Consider the following 16,048-nt stretch of genomic DNA (forward strand, 5'->3'; position numbering starts at 1 on the left):
ATTGGTGGTTGCAGATATACTGTAAAATAATTGATTGCTGCACAGTTAACCCCTAACAGTATACACAACAATGACCTTCAATCAAAGGTAAATATTGGGACGTTTGGAATTGACAACTTTAAACATGTTTTCCTGTCTTGCATCGTAGATTTGTCTTAATGCAAATGTAGCTTATGCTGGGAATGGGGTTTTTCATTTGCACCAAAGTCTTCTGTCTAATTCCCGTATTTTCATTTATTTCTCACATCTCTCTAAGCAGGCAATATGCTAGTAGCTTGAATTACGTAATCTTTGTGCGACTGTGAGAGGTCCTACTTGTGCTTGCAGTTGTCGCACTTCTGTTTAACGTGTGTTGAATAGGTCAAACGACCTCTTGCTCTGTCAAAGATGTCTCGGTGCCTGAAATTGTTCAAATTCGCTTTGGGTTCTTCTCGAAGGGCCAACTCCAGGCTCCTGTCTTCTGGACGAGGATTGGGTAGTAGGACTGTAGGACCATTCAGTGAAGGTAAGCCGCTCGCTAACGTTAGTTCGCTAGCTAAAGCACTGCAGTTATATGAGCTAACTAATGTTAGCGTGCTCTGCCTGACGTTATATTACACAAGATCACTCACTCCCTGTCATATGCAACATGAAGTTGTCGACGACTGTGGAATGCGGTGTTTATTGACAAATGTGTCTTAACTAGCCATCCAACTATTTTTGTTTGAGCTAGCTAGCATATTTTGATATTTGGCATCTGGTGAATTAATTACATATGTGACCGGACCATTGTATATAAATATGGGGACAGTTGCATGTGCCCCGTACCGCAGCACAGACGACCAGTATCTTTACCAAGGATAATCAAATCAAATTTATAAGGATGTATCCTTGACCTAACCTACTTCATTGTAAACTTGCATTCATGTTGCATCAGATAAATCCAAGACAAGGACGTTCTAAAAGTGAACCATGACCACTGACACTCAATGCGTTTGAATATTCAATATGATGATTGCATGACCTCGCACGCCACCTATCCCCTCCTGTCAACAGATGCCCATGTCAGGCAGCAGCAGAAACAATGGTCCAGAAGTGGCATGTGGAACCCCAGCCTTTGTCTCACCCAGTGTTCCTACTACAGCACCAAGGAAGCTGAGAGAGTCCCTCAGGATACAGACAAGGATCTAGAAGCTGAGAAAGCTCCTGCGACAGAGAAGGTTGAGGAAGTAGAGAATATTCAAGAGGCAGAGGATAAAGCTCCCGAAGAAGAACCCCTGCACACAATCATCCAAGACACAGAGAATGTCCAAGGTGATATGTTTTCTGACCTCAGACCTGTTAGCTAACATTCTCAGTTTTGTGCTATAACAATTGGAACTTCAACATCACTAGCCAGTGATTGTCATAGTATTATGATTTGGCAACATTAATGGACACTGGATAGTTGTATGTGTAGCTTATGATATACTTTAGTCCACATCCTGTGTCCTTAGCATGCTAAACTAATGAAGTTAACCGTTTTCAATCTGATTTGTCCAGGCACCTTTTCCAAGCATGAGTTCCAGGCTGAGACCAAGAAACTCTTGGACATTGTTGCTAGATCTCTGTACTCTGAGAAGGAGGTGAGGGGTGGTCTGACCAGTCACAGCAACTTGAGAACTGTTTTGAATGCATATAAATGACTAACTGATGGACCAGTGATAATGTGCTTGCTATATCTAGCTAGGTATTTCAGGAACCTTACGCTAAGATATTCTGTGTTTTTAACCTTTTCCATCCTGGCCCATTGCTCAGGTGTTCATCCGTGAGCTGATCTCCAATGGCAGTGACGCCCTGGAGAAGCTGCGCCACAAGCTGATAACGGGAGGGGGAGACACGGCCCCCATGGAGATCCACCTACAGACGGACCAGGCCAAGGGCACCTTCACCATCCAGGTACGCCCAAACCAGGACGAGGGACTAGGGTTGCTGTGGTAACTGCTAACATGCTTTAAAGAGTTTATTTACATTTTTATCCTATTTTTCTTAGAATTATTTTAGTCATGAATCATCGTCAAATGCTAATTTGATTGACTTAAAATGCACATAATCACTGTTAGATGTTTCTGTTCATTTCAAAGTTCTGTATAGCACAGTCTGCCACCTGGTGGATGAAACAGAACTTGCACAGTTATAAAACTTGCTGGCTGTAGTTCTGACAGCTGGCTGTAGCTCTGACAGCTGGCTGTAGCTCTGACAGCTGGCTGTAGCTCTGACAGCTGGCTGTAGCTCTGACAGCTGGCTGTAGCTCTGACAGCTGGCTGTAGTTCCAAAGATAGGGAGGAATGTATTACAGAATGGTCCTTTGCTCTTGGTGATGGCTTAACAGCAGCGTATTTATCATAGTATACCTTCCTCTTTTAGGACACAGGAGTTGGGATGAACCAAGAGGAGCTGGTGGCCAACCTGGGGACTATCGCTCGTTCTGGATCCAAGGTAAACCTCGCTCCCTTATCTTTGTTACATCTCTTACATTTCCCCATTATCTGCCTTCCCATTTCATTCATGTTTTAATTCCAATGACTTGAGGAATATTCAAAAAATAAATTATGGGCCTGTGATAATACCAGTATCACAATATTCTTTCCATGGCAAAAATGAAAACATGAAGCAGGCCTTGGTCCTTTTAAAAACCTGCTGTATGTAAAATATTGTGCCTTAGCTTGTAAAATAATGACATGACTCTGGATGACAGCGTACTGTTTGTTTCCAACAGTAGGGCTGTTTTCATAAAGAAATGAAATTCAATTTGTGGATTGTTTCTTTGCCACGTTACCAATGAGTGGTCACCATCTCTGTAACGATCTCTGGTATCTCTGGTATCGTCCCTCCCCAAATTCATCGTTATCTATTTACCTACCTCATCCCCATACTGTTTATATTTATTTACTTTTCTGCTCTTTTGCACACCAGTATCTACCTGCACATGATCATTTATCACTCCAGTGTTAATCTGCAAAATTGTAATTATTCGCCTACCTCCTCATGCCTTTTGCACACAATGTATATAGACTATTTTTTTCTTTCTACTGTGTTATTGACTTGTTTATTGTTTACTCCATGTGTAACTCTGTGTTGTTTGTGTCGAACTGCTTTGCTTTATCTTGGCCAGGTCGCAGTTGTAAATGAGAACTTGTTCTCAACTAGCCTACCTGGTTAAATAAAGGTGTTCTCAACTAGCCTACCTGGTTAAATAAAGGTGTTCTCAACTAGCCTACCTGGTTAAATAAAGGTGAAATAAAAAAATAAAAAATGAATCTACAATCTCATTCAATTACAATGTCAGGGCCTAAGCTTTCTCGTTTCATCAATTTGCTCACATTTGTTGGTGTCTCTTTTCCATTCATTCACATTTTACCCCTGCTTCCTCTTTCTATCCCCCATCCCTTCTTCCTAGGCTTTCCTGGAGTCCCTGCAGAGCCAGGCGGAGGCCAGCAGCTCCATCATTGGTCAGTTTGGTGTGGGCTTCTACTCTGCCTTCATGGTGGCTGACCGTGTGGACGTCTACTCTCAGTCAGCCGAGCCCAACAGCCCCGGATACAAGTGGTCCTCTGATGGGTAGGAGAGGAGGGAGGGTTGGAGAGGGGAGGAATTTGATCAGTGTGAAAAGAGGAAGGGATGGTAAGAAAGAGGAGGGAGAGAAGGATGGAGAGGTGACAGGTATGTCGATGGATTGTGCGAGAATATGGTGTGATAGCGAGGTATGTCTTAGTAACACATTTTAATATGTTTAATGTAAAAGATATGGACCACAGTGTGTGCTCTCTGTGCTCCCCAGGTCTAGAGTGTTTGATGTAAAAGATATGAACCAGTGTGTGATCTCTGTGCTCCCCAGGTCTGAAGTGTTTGATGTAAAAGATATGGACCACAGTGTGTGATCTCTGTGCTCCCCAGGTCTGGAGTGTTTGATGTAAAAGATATGGACCACAGTGTGTGATCTCTGTGCTCCCCAGGTCTGGAGTGTTTGATGTAAAAGATATGAACCAGTGTGTGATCTCTGTGCTCCCCAGGTCTGGAGTGTTTGATGTAAAGATATGGACCACAGTGTGTGATCTCTGTGCTCCCCAGGTCTGGAGTGTTTGATGTAAAAGATATGGACCACAGTGTGTGATCTCTGTGCTCCCCAGGTCTGGAGTGTTTGATGTAAAGGTGATGGACCACAGTGTGTGATCTCTGTGCTCCCCAGGTCTGGAGTGTTTGATGTAAAGATATGGACCACAGTGTGTGATCTCTGTGCTCCCCAGGTCTGGAGTGTTTGATGTAAAGATATGGACCACAGTGTGTGATCTCTGTGCTCCCCAGGTCTGGAGTGTTTGATGTAAAGATATGGACCACAGTGTGTGATCTCTGTGCTCCCCAGGTCTGGAGTGTTTGATGTAAAGATATGGACCACAGTGTGTGATCTCTGTGCTCCCCAGGTCTGGAGTGTTTAATGTAAAGATATGGACCACAGTGTGTGATCTCTGTGCTCCCCAGGTCTGGAGTGTTTGAGATAGCTGAGGCAAGTGGGGTCAGACCAGGCACTAAGATAGTGCTGCACCTCAAGGATGACTGCAAGGAGTTCTCTGCTGAGGACAGAGTCAAAGGTATGGACCATACAAGACCCCTTTGATAACTGTACTGTCTTTTATAGACATTCCACATATATAGTAGACATTCAACATGCATAATCGTTCCTGTAAGATTCATGTCAGGGTCTGTGTCAGGCTGGGAGGCTTGCTGCTTGTCCAGGCAGGACTAACAGATGTCATATGTTGTTGCAGAGGTGGTGACCAAATACAGCAACTTTGTCAGTTTCCCCGTCTTCCTGAACGGACGACGACTCAACACTCTCCAGGTGAGCACCTGGCCCACTCTTCTGGTTCTATCGACTTCTTACAGGGTTGAGATGGACCACAGCGATTGCTTTTCATTGGACCACTGATTGTTATGGCTTTAATGTCCTTCATGGGGTTGTTAGTGAGGATTAGTTGAATTGCTGGACTTATCGATGGATTCTAATAGAGGGAATCAACTTATCTGGAAACAAAGTCAAGAGACAAACTGATTGATACATTAATTGGCCCTGACAACTTATTGGTTCTCAAAACTTGTTGGACTGATTCCCAGTTATTAGTCCTATTTTGTAGTGTAGTGTGTGTCTGCCTGCCTGTCTGTGCAGTGAGTGTGTGTACCTGCCTGCCTGCATGCTCTGTGTGTAACAGTGTATCCATCCGGTATCTTAACGTCCCTCCCAGGCCCTGTGGATGATGGAACCCAAGTCCATCAGTGAGTGGCAGCACGAGGAGTTCTACCGTTATGTGGCTCAGTCGTACGACAAGCCCCGCTACACACTGCACTACCGCGCTGACGCCCCCGTCAACATCCGCTCCATCTTCTACGTCCCAGACGTGGTGAGGAGAAAGGGGGGGGGGGGGGGGTTGGGAGCAGAGGGCTAGGATGGGCTGGGGATAGAGGGTTGGGGAGCACTTGGCCACCAAGGGTGTGACTGGGGAGAGGAAGGGAGCAAAGATACTTGTTGAGGAAAAGAGAAACTAATAAGTGATGTTAAATGAGATCTTTCTGAGATCAAGGCTCTGTGACAGTTGTAAATGTGGACGTCCCGGTATGTTCACAACTGCCTGTAATATTACTGTGTGTCAATGTGTGAGCAGAAGCCGTCCATGTTTGACGTGAGCAGAGAGATGGGCTCCAGTGTGGCTCTGTACAGCAGGAAGGTTCTCATCCAGACCAAGGCCACTGAAATCCTGCCCAAGTGGCTACGCTTCCTTAGAGGTCAGTCTTTACTCAGTACCTCCTCAGCTGTGCCCATCTTAATGTCTCCCTTCATCTTTCCCCTCACATCTGCCCTCTGGTGTGTTTCCTTGTCTGTCTCTTTCCGGATCCTTTGTTGATTGTAAATGCTAGTAGTGTTACAGTATAACAGTGTGTATGTATTTGTGTATACAGGTGTGGTGGACAGTGAGGATATCCCATTGAACCTGAGCAGAGAGCTGCTGCAGGAGAGCACCCTCATCAGGTGAGACTGGAGCCCTACAACATCAGCTCTTTCCAGACAATGACACTGCTATGTCAAGTCTGTTGTACACATCACCCCTCTTTTAATATTGTCTTTCTACTCCTTCTCTCTTACATCCACGGCTCTCTCACTCCCTTTTATTCTCTCATGATCTCCGCTTCTCTCCCTGCCATGCTTTCCATCTCTCTCTCTCTACAGGAAGCTGAGGGACGTTCTACAGCAGCGTATCATCAAGTTCCTGATGGACCAGAGTAAGAAGGAACCTGAGAAATACGCCAAGTTCTTTGAGGACTACGGCCTGTTCATCAGGGAGGGTATCGTCACCACGCAGGAGCAGGACGTCAGGGTGAGACTGGGGGGCTGGGACAGGGGAGAGCAGGACGTCAGGGTGAGACTGGGGGACTGGGACAGGGGAGAGCAGGACGTCAGGGTGAGGCTGGGGGGCTGGGACAGGGGAGAGCAGGACGTCTGGGTGAGGCTGGGGGGCTGGGACAGGGGAGAGCAGGACGTCAGGGTGAGACTGGGACAGGGGGGAGCAGGACGTTAGGGTGAGACTGAGGGACTGGGACAGGGGAGAGCAGGACGTCAGGGTGAGGCTGGGGGGCTGGGACGGGAGAGCAGGACGTCAGGGTGAGGCTGGGACAGGGGAGAGCAGGACGTCAGGGTGAGGCTGGGACAGGGGAGAGCAGGACGTCAGGGTGAGGCTGGGACAGGGGAGAGCAGGACCTCAGGGTGAGGCTGGGGGGCTGGGACAGGGGAGAGCAGGACGTCAGGGTGAGGCTGGGGGGCTGGGACAGGGGAGAGCAGGACGTCAGGGTGAGGCTGGGGGGCTGGGACGGGAGAGCAGGACGTCAGGGTGGGGCTGGGACAGGGGAGAGCAGGACGTCAGGGTGAGACTGGGGGGCTGGGACGGGAGAGCAGGACGTCAGGGTGGGGCTGGGACGGGGGAGCAGGACGTCAGGGTGAGACTGAGGGACTGGGACAGGGGAGAGCAGGACGTCAGGGTGAGGCTGGGGGGCTGGGACGGGAGAGCAGGACGTCAGGGTGAGGCTGGGGGGCTGGGACGGGAGAGCAGGACGTCAGGGTGAGGCTGGGGGGCTGAGACGGGAGAGCAGGACGTCAGGGTGAGACTGGGGGGCTGGGACAGGGGAGAGCAGGACGTCAGGGTGAGACTGGGGGGGCTGAGATAGGGGAGAGCTGGACGTCAGGGTGAGACTGGGACAGTGGAGAGCTGGACGTCAGGGTGAGACTGGGACAGGGGAGAGCTGGACGTCAGGGTGAGACTGGGACAGGGGAGAGCTGGACGTCAGGGTGAGACTGGGACAGGGGAGAGCAGGACGAGACTGGGGGGCTGGGACAGGGGAGAGCAGGATGAGACTGGGGGGCTGGGACAGGGGAGAGCAGGACGTCAGGGTGAGACTGGGGCGCTGAAATAGGGGAGAGCAGGACGTCAGGGTGAGACTGGGACAGGGGAGAGCAGGACGTCAGGGTGAGACTGGGACAGGGGAGAGCAGGACGTCAGGGTGAGACTGGGACAGGGGAGAGCAGGACGTCAGGGTGAGACTGGGACAGGGGAGAGCAGGACGTCAGGGTGAGACTGGGACAGGGGAGAGCAGGACGTCAGGGTGAGACTGGGACAGGGGAGAGCAGGACGTCAGGGTGAGACTGGGACAGGGGAGAGCAGGACGTCAGGGTGAGACTGGGACAGGGGAGAGCAGGACGTCAGGGTGAGACTGGGACAGGGGAGAGCTGGGGTGGAGGAATGGAGGTGTGAAGAATAGAAAAAATGGTATGCGTGTAGGTTTTTTGGGGAAGGGAGCAAGAGGATCATGTCCTAGGAATCAGAAATGTGAATTATGTCAGTCATGTCCCACACTCATTATCACTCAGTCCTTTCTGTCTCTCTCGCTGTCTTTGTACAGGAGGACATCGGCAAGCTGTTGAGGTTTGAGTCTTCAGTGCTACCCGCGGGCCAGCAGACCAACCTGAAGGAGTACGGCTCCCGTATGAAGGCCGGGACACGTAACATCTACTACCTGTGTGCCCCAAACCGACACCTGGCTGAACACTCCCCCTACTTTGAGGCCATGAAGCAGAAAGACATGGAGGTGAGTTGTTTTCAGATAGCCTGCTACCAGATCTGTTGGCTGTCTTGCTAACTCCTATGAGCATTGTCATGTCAAACAACGACCACAGATCTGGGACCAGATGGGAATATAAGACAGAAGTGATGGTGGAGGATAATGTCTGTCACTTCATCAGTGGTGGACAGGATTTCATCATTACTCCCTCTAGTTGTTGTCAGTCTGTTTTCTTTGTCTCCTTTTCTTTGTCTCCAGGTGCTGTTCTGCTATGAGCAGTTTGACGAGCTCACCCTCCTGCACCTCAGAGAGTTTGACAAGAAGAAGCTGATCTCTGTGGAAACAGACATTGTGGTGGACCACTACAAGGAGGAGAAGTACCAGGACAGCAAGCCTGGTAAGACCCATCTCTCTCTGACCATGTCACTGAATGCTGCGGGAATTTACATTCGAGGGGAAATCCTTGCTTCCACTTATGTCACATTTTCACCTGATCATGGATATCAATAACCAGGTTTCCTTCCAACCTGTTAATGTGAGTGAAGTTCGTCGGATAAATTTGTCAGTAAACTTTCCAAATGTCGACAAAACAAAATATGATGGACAATGTGGGATATTTTTGTCTCTGTAAAATGAATTATGTGGGAAATGCCGGTGGATACGCTTTTATGTGGAAGTATTGTGTGGTCCTCTCACTAGGACTGGGGAAAGCCCTCAGTTCATTAGGCTTCAGGTGGAAGTATTGTGTGGTCCTCTCACTAGGACTGGGGAAAGCCCTCAGTTCATTAGGCTTCAGGTGGAAGTATTGTGTGGTCCTCTCACTAGGACTGGGGAAAGCCCTCAGTTCATTAGGCTTCAGGTGGAGGTTATGAAGAACTTCACTAGGACTGGGGAAAGCATGCAGTTCATTAGGCCTCAGATGGAGGTTATGAAGAACTTCACTAGGACTGGGGAAAGCATGCAGTTCATTAGGCTTCAGATGGAGGTTACGAAGAACTTCACTAGGACTGGGGAAAGCATGCAGTTCATTAGGCTTCAGATGGAGGTTATGAAGAACTTCACTAGGACTGGGGAAAGCATGCAGTTCATTAGGCTTCAGATGGAAGTTATGAAGAACTTCACTAGGACTGGGGAAAGCCCTCAGTTCATTAGGCTTCAGATGGAGGTTATGAAGAACTTCACTAGGACTGGGGAAAGCCCTCAGTTCATTAGGCTTCAGATGGAGGTTATGAAGAACTTCACTAGGACTGGGGAAAGCATGCAGTTCATTAGGCTTCAGATGGAGGTTATGAAGAACTTAGGGTGATGAAAGTGCACAGTGATCTTGATGCTCCTTTCCAATAAATCTCCAGGGTCTGATTCTGGTGACATGTTGTTTGATGCTTGGCTGCCGTTTGACGACAAAAAGTAATTTATCTCTTTTGCCCGTAATAATGTCATGTAGGCTACACCAGCACTGTATCTGCCAGCTGTTGGCTGGAGCGCCCTGCTACACCAGAGTGGACACGCTCTCTATTTAACGTGTTGTGAGAGAACCCTCAGTACTGTTGACAATAGAAACCCATTTAACTTTGTATTTTTTATTCATTAAAAAAATGCAAAAGGTATTTTATGTACATTACGTCATCACACACAGCCTTTTGTCCCTACAAGTGACTGATGAAAACACATCTCTGGTGGGACAACACATCTCTGGTGGGACAACACACATCTCTGGTGGGACAACACACATCTCTGGTGGGGCAACACACATCTCTGGTGGGAAAACACACATCTCTGGTGGGAAAACACACATCTCTGGTGGGAAAACACACATCTCTGGTGGGAAAACACACATCTCTGGTGGGAAAACACACATCTCTGGTGGGAAAACACACATCTCTGGTGGGAAAACACACATCTCTGGTGGGACAACACACATCTCTGGTGGGAAAACACACATCTCTGGTGGGACAACACATATCTCTGGTGGGACAACACACATATCTGGTGGGACAACACACATCTCTGGTGGGACAACACACATCTCTGGTGGGACAACACATCTCTGGTGGGACAACACACATCTCTGGTGGGAAAACACACATCTCTGGTGGGAAAACACACATCTCTGGTGGGACAACACACATCTCTGGTGGGACAACACACATCTCTGGTGGGAAAACACACACCTCTGGTGGGAAAACACACATCTCTGGTGGGAAAACACACATCTCTGGTGGGAAAACACACATCTCTGGTGGGAAAACACACATCTCTGGTGGGAAAACACACATCTCTGGTGGGAAAACACACATCTCTGGTGGGACAACACATCTCTGGTGGGACAACACATCTCTGGTGGGACAACACATCTCTGGTGGGAAAACACACATCTCTGGTGGGAAAACACACATCTCTGGTGGGACAACACACATCTCTGGTGGGACAACACATCTCTGGTGGGAAAACACATCTCTGGTGGGACAACACATCTCTGGTGGGACAACACACATCTCTGGTGGGACAACACACATCTCTGGTGGGACAACACACATCTCTGGTGGGACAACACACATCTCTGGTGGGACAACACACATCTCTGGTGGGACAACACACATCTCTGGTGGGACAACACACATCTCTGGTGGGACAACACACATCTCTGGTGGGACAACACACATCTCTGGTGGGAAAATGCGCAGGTTTTTATGCAGATTTTGTCTCCAATTGGATGGAATCCTGGCTAATGGGAGACGAAGTGAAATCTGCCTCTTAGCCTCCAACCACAGAGCTAATCTAGGAGTTAACCTAGCGTCAGACAGCAATATGAAGTACTCTAAAACTAACTCTGTGTTCTCTCCTGTGTCTATAGCTTCTGAGCGTCTGACAGAGGAGCAGGCTGAAGACCTGATCTCCTGGATGAGGAACAATCTGGGAAACAGAGTCACCAACATCAAGGTACTGTTACCATACCATCACTATCTACACTAGTCACCAACGTCAAGGTACTGTTACCCTACCATCACTATCTACACTAGTCACCAACATCAAGGTACTGTTACCATACCATCACTATCTACACTAGTCACCAACATCAAGGTACTGTTACCATACCATCACTATCTACACTAGTCACCAACATCAAGGTACTGTTACCCTACCATCACTATCTACACTAGTCACCAACATCAAGGTACTGTTACCATACCATCACTATCTACACTAGTCACCAACAAGGTACTGTTACCCTACCATCACTATCTACACTAGTCACCAACATCAAGGTACTGTTACCCTACCATCACTATCTACACTAGTCACCAACATCAAGGTACTGTTACCATACCATCACTATCTACACTAGTCACCAACATCAAGGTACTGTTACCCTACCATCACTATCTACACTAGTCACCAACATCAAGGTACTGTTACCCTACCATCACTATCTACACTAGTCACCAACATCAAGGTACTGACTGTTACCCTACCATCACTATCTACACTAGTTCCATTACCCTGATCACTATAACCCAGTGGGGAACGGTCCAGGGCCTCTTCCGTGGTCTTGTGTGACTGATTTGATCCAGCCTATATATACAGTAACTACTGGCTAACTGGACTTTGGTACTGTATGTAAGAATCAGTCCATTTGTAAGGTTTCCTTTGTCTGTGACTGCTCATTCTTCACCTTTGACCCCATGACCTCCAGGTGACCCCTCGTCTGGACACCCACCCAGCCATGATCACGGTGCTGGAGATGGGTGCCGCACGCCACTTCCTGCGTACCCAGCAGATGGCCCGCAGCACAGAGGAGAGGGCCCAGATACTGCAGCCCACCCTGGAGATCAACGCTGGGTACAGGAGGGGGGATGGAGGGGAGAGGGATCTCTAAATCGAGGCGTTTTATGCAAATCCATAAGTTTCAAGTTGTATTTGTCACATGCACAAGTGAAATGCTTAACTTGTCAGCAGTATTCAATGTCAAAATAGTATTGTGTTGATTTGTGCTTGTCTCCTGCTCTCCCTTTCCTCTGTAGTCATGACCTCATCAAGAAGATGCACTCACTGAAGGAGTCCGACTCTGCACTCGCACAACTGCTGCTGGAGCAGGTAGAGTACACTATCCTGGATCACACTATCCTGGATCACACTATCCTGGATCACACTATCCTGGGTCACACTATCCTGGGTCACACTATCCTGGGTCACACTATCCTGGGTCACACTATCCTGGGTCACACTATCCTGGGTCACACTATCCTGGGTCACACTATCCTGGGTCACACTATCCTGGGTCACACGATCCTGGATCACACGATCCTGGATCACACGATCCTGGGTCACACTCCCTACACTTTGGGGTCTGAAGCCATATCAAGCTGGGACCAGGGTTTGGGCCCATTCCATTTACAGTGTAATTTCAGTTTACTTCCTGAATTGTACTGAATTGAAATGGAATTTACCCTCAACACTGGTTGAGACACAAACATTATCAGCACTTTAAAAAACATGGTAGTTAGATTCTCTGGAAATGGGGCTCTTCTGGACATTCATAGTTCTCTGAGCTTAATGGCAATCTGTTTCACTCTTATTTGTGTCAGTTTCATTCTCATACCTGTTGTGTTCGGACTCCTAGATGTCAAACTAAGATGAATCCTTGAGACGGTGGTATTAGACCAGTCTTGCATGTGTCTCTAACCCTTTTGATCCTTGACCTCAAGATCTACGACAACGCCATGATCGCAGCGGGCCTCAACGACGACCCCCGACCCATGATCGCCCGCCTCAACAACCTGCTGACCAGAGCGCTGGAGAAACACTGAGACGTCACGGCCGTCAACTGTAGGCCCTATACACTACAGTCACTGCCTGGTTTAACTCCCCATCTCCCCAACCAACTGTCCTACTGGTCAGGTCACTGTAGGCCCTACATAGACACGTGACCTGGCTCTACATGCTGCAGATACTACCCCCATCAACAACACACGGCTCTGGTGGCCTTTCCACATTCAGGCCTGCCCATCTGTACCCCAGAAAAGTCCCTTCAATACCAACGGACTGTTGGAGGAGAGCAGGGAGGCTTCGGCCTGCTCAGAGACCTGAAAATGGAGTAGACGGACACGACTCAAGCTGTGGATGTGTGTGTTGCTCAGACTCTCCAGCAGTGTTGACTCATGTTGTGTGTGATGGCCCAGATATTTATCAGACTGTGTCATGAGCAGAGTGGAAACCCCAGATCTGAAGAATGGGTTAGGGCTTTGTAAAGGACATCTTATTGACATTGGGACTGTTGTAATGATCGTACACATTTCCATGACGTGCAGACTTCCTAGATGACCGTTCAATACAATTGTTACTGTTGGCCCTCTTTTTTCTTCCTATTTTAGTGTTTGTCATCTTGATTCGTGTTCCACATTTTTTTTGTACCATTGCTTTGTTAGGTGATATTTTCCTCCCAGCTATTCCTCAGATATGATGGTTGGCAATCCCAATATTAGAGCCATAGATTCCTGTCCTTCAGACAATAGTATTCAAACTGACTGTAAAGACTTATTTTACATTTAGATGTGTTGCTGGGAGAAATTTGAACGAGAGTGTATATTACCATCTGTGTGGAATTTGACAAATGTCTTAATTCGGTGCTCCGTCCAATATTATTAGTTATCCATCCAATATTATTAGTTATCCATCCAATATTATTAGTTATCCATCCAATATTATTAGTTATCCATCCAATATTATTAGAAATCCATCCCAATTTTTTTTTTGTACCCGTTAACAAAGGCTGACATCGAAGAAAGAGCGCGTCTAATACTCCGATTGTAACGTATGATACTGATGTATTGTGAATAAAACCCATTTACTGAACCCTGTGGATTGACCTCTAGAGACCCGTTTATACCTGGTGCTAACATACAGCGTCCTGTAGTCAGGCACACGGTCTAGCTGGATGTCTCGTGTAAACAGATGTTTTATGCAACCATTTAAGGCTGGGATTCAATCCATTCTGTATTATAGCACACATTTTTCAGGTCATTTCTGATTGAGTCTGCAGCGATGACCGTAAATGCGCTATCTGTGGACGTAGAGGAAAATGCCTTTAAAAGCTGAATTGGTGGCTGTCCAGCCTGCTGCTCTATGGAGTGAATGTATCTAAAAATATCACACTCAAATAAGAGGGACCAGGAAAAAGAAGACATTTTAATACCATGTGTAGATGAGGCAAAGCTTCATCAGATAGTGATGGGATCTACACCCTTGCCGAAGCACTTTCTCAAAAAATTTCCATCCACTTTCTCAAAAAATGCTTCGGCAAGATTAAAACCTGTGACACCTCTTGTTTTTTCACATATTTAAAGGTAGTACACTGAACAACAATATACACATGTAAAGTGTTGGTCCCATGTTTCATGAGCTGAGGTAAAAGAAATCCCAAACATTCTCCATACACACAAAAAGCTTATTTCGTTCAAATTTTGTGCACATTTGTTTACGTCCCTGTTAGTGAGCATTTCTCCTTTGCCAAGATCAGGGCTGCCCAACCCTCTTCCTGGAGATCTACTGTCCTGTGGGTTTTCAGCCCAACCCTCTTCCTGGAGATCTACCGTCCTGTGGGTTTTCAGTCCAACCCTCTTCCTGGAGATCTACCGTCCTGTGGGTTTTCAGTCCAACCCTCTTCCTGGAGATCTACTGTCCTGTGGGTTTTCAGCCCAACCCTCTTCCTGGAGATCTACTGTCCTGTGGGTTTTCAGCCCAACCCTCTTCCTGGAGATCTACAGTCCTGTGGGTTTTCAGTCCAACCCTAGTTTAACACACCTGATTCTACTAATTAGCTGCTCAAAAAGACCTTAACGAGCTGAATCAGATGTGCTAAATTAGGGTTGGACTGAAAACCTCAGGAAGAGGGTTGGGCAGCCCTGGCCTAGATAATCCATCCACCTGACAGGTGTAGCATATCAAGAGGCTGATTAAACAGCATGATCAATACACAGATGCATCTTGTGCTGTGGACACAACACAATTCCACAGATGTCATGTCTCAAGTTGATGTCATGGTGACTGCAGCAATATCCACCGGAGCTGTTGCCAGAGAATGAAATGTTCATTTCTCTACCACAAACTGTCTTCAATGTCATTTTATATATTTTGGCAGTCTGTCTGACCAGCCTCACAACAGCAGACCACGAGTAACCACGCCAGCCCAGGACCTCCACATCTGGCTTCTTCACCTGTGGGATCGTCTGAGGGGGGGGTGGAGGGAAAGAGTGGTGAGGAGTATTTCTGTCTGTAATAAAGCCCTTTTGTGGGGACAGACTCCGTCTGATTGGCTGGGCCTGGCTCCCCAGTGGGTGGGCATATGGCTGCACCACTGCCCAGTTATGTGAAATCCATAGATTAGAGCCTAATGAATTTATTTCTTATATGAACTGTAACTCAGTCAAATCTTTTAAATTGTTGCATGTTGCATTTCTATTTTTGTTCAGTGTAGATTATAAATGTGATTAGTTAAGAATGTTGAGTAAGGTTGGAAAACAAGTCGCTACCAGGATGGTAACCTGGTAACTGGTAACCTTGCGAGTCACAACTTGCATTTAACACCCTCCATCCACATCCAACCTCCCTTCTTAAAAGCATTTATTTTATTTGACCATCTGTAAACTGGTCATGGCTAGAAGGGATCCAGCATTTGTCAGAATGTACTTGTTGTTGCAGGTTTATGAGAATTAGGTTAAGAAAAGTGTTAGGATTAACTCAAATGCAAAAAATAAATACAAAAAAATTACTTTTGACAAAAGCTGGATCCCGTCTAGACATGACCCTGTAAACTCCATCCACTGACATGCCACTCTACACTCTGCCCACTGAGCTTTCATCTAACCAATCAAATTAGTTCTGTCTTTGAGCCTGAGCTTCTCTGAGAACAAAATTGAGGCCAGGGCCA

General features: G+C 47.3%; 1 protein-coding gene across 2 annotated transcripts; it reads left to right on the plus strand.

The window, feature by feature from the left end:
- Positions 1-297: 297 nt before the first annotated feature.
- On the plus strand, positions 298-13,981 carry LOC139402047 (heat shock protein 75 kDa, mitochondrial-like). 2 transcript variants are annotated; one of them, XR_011633193.1, is made up of 19 exons: positions 298-505; positions 1,036-1,293; positions 1,522-1,604; positions 1,777-1,917; positions 2,386-2,457; positions 3,419-3,579; positions 4,498-4,607; positions 4,785-4,858; positions 5,259-5,414; positions 5,676-5,796; positions 5,971-6,040; positions 6,239-6,386; positions 7,963-8,148; positions 8,380-8,518; positions 10,976-11,061; positions 11,816-11,961; positions 12,144-12,216; positions 12,828-13,752; positions 13,852-13,981. XR_011633193.1 is itself a non-coding variant. In XM_071146101.1 (18 exons), exons 1-18 carry the CDS (start codon positions 388-390, stop codon positions 12,927-12,929), a joined length of 2,244 nt encoding a protein of 747 aa, XP_071002202.1. In that variant the 5' UTR covers positions 314-387; the 3' UTR covers positions 12,930-13,981. The 2 variants fall into 2 exon arrangements, 1 of the variants encoding a protein (XP_071002202.1); XM_071146101.1 differs by having other exon boundaries at positions 314-505; positions 12,828-13,981.
- Positions 13,982-16,048: the final 2,067 nt, after the last annotated feature.

This window comes from Oncorhynchus clarkii, unplaced genomic scaffold, assembly GCF_045791955.1.
Source record: "Oncorhynchus clarkii lewisi isolate Uvic-CL-2024 unplaced genomic scaffold, UVic_Ocla_1.0 unplaced_contig_559_pilon_pilon, whole genome shotgun sequence".
Lineage (NCBI taxonomy): Eukaryota > Metazoa > Chordata > Actinopteri > Salmoniformes > Salmonidae > Oncorhynchus > Oncorhynchus clarkii.

Bases quoted from the DNA above. Each gene is read 5' to 3' on its own strand.
- LOC139402047 (XM_071146101.1), top strand. From the start codon at position 388: ATGTCTCGGTGCCTGAAATTGTTCAAATTCGCTTTGGGTTCTTCTCGA. The intron at 1,294-1,521 runs GTGATATGTTTT...TGATTTGTCCAG, and splicing joins AGACACAGAGAATGTCCAAG to GCACCTTTTCCAAGCATGAG. The intron at 1,918-2,385 runs GTACGCCCAAAC...TTCCTCTTTTAG, and splicing joins AGGGCACCTTCACCATCCAG to GACACAGGAGTTGGGATGAA.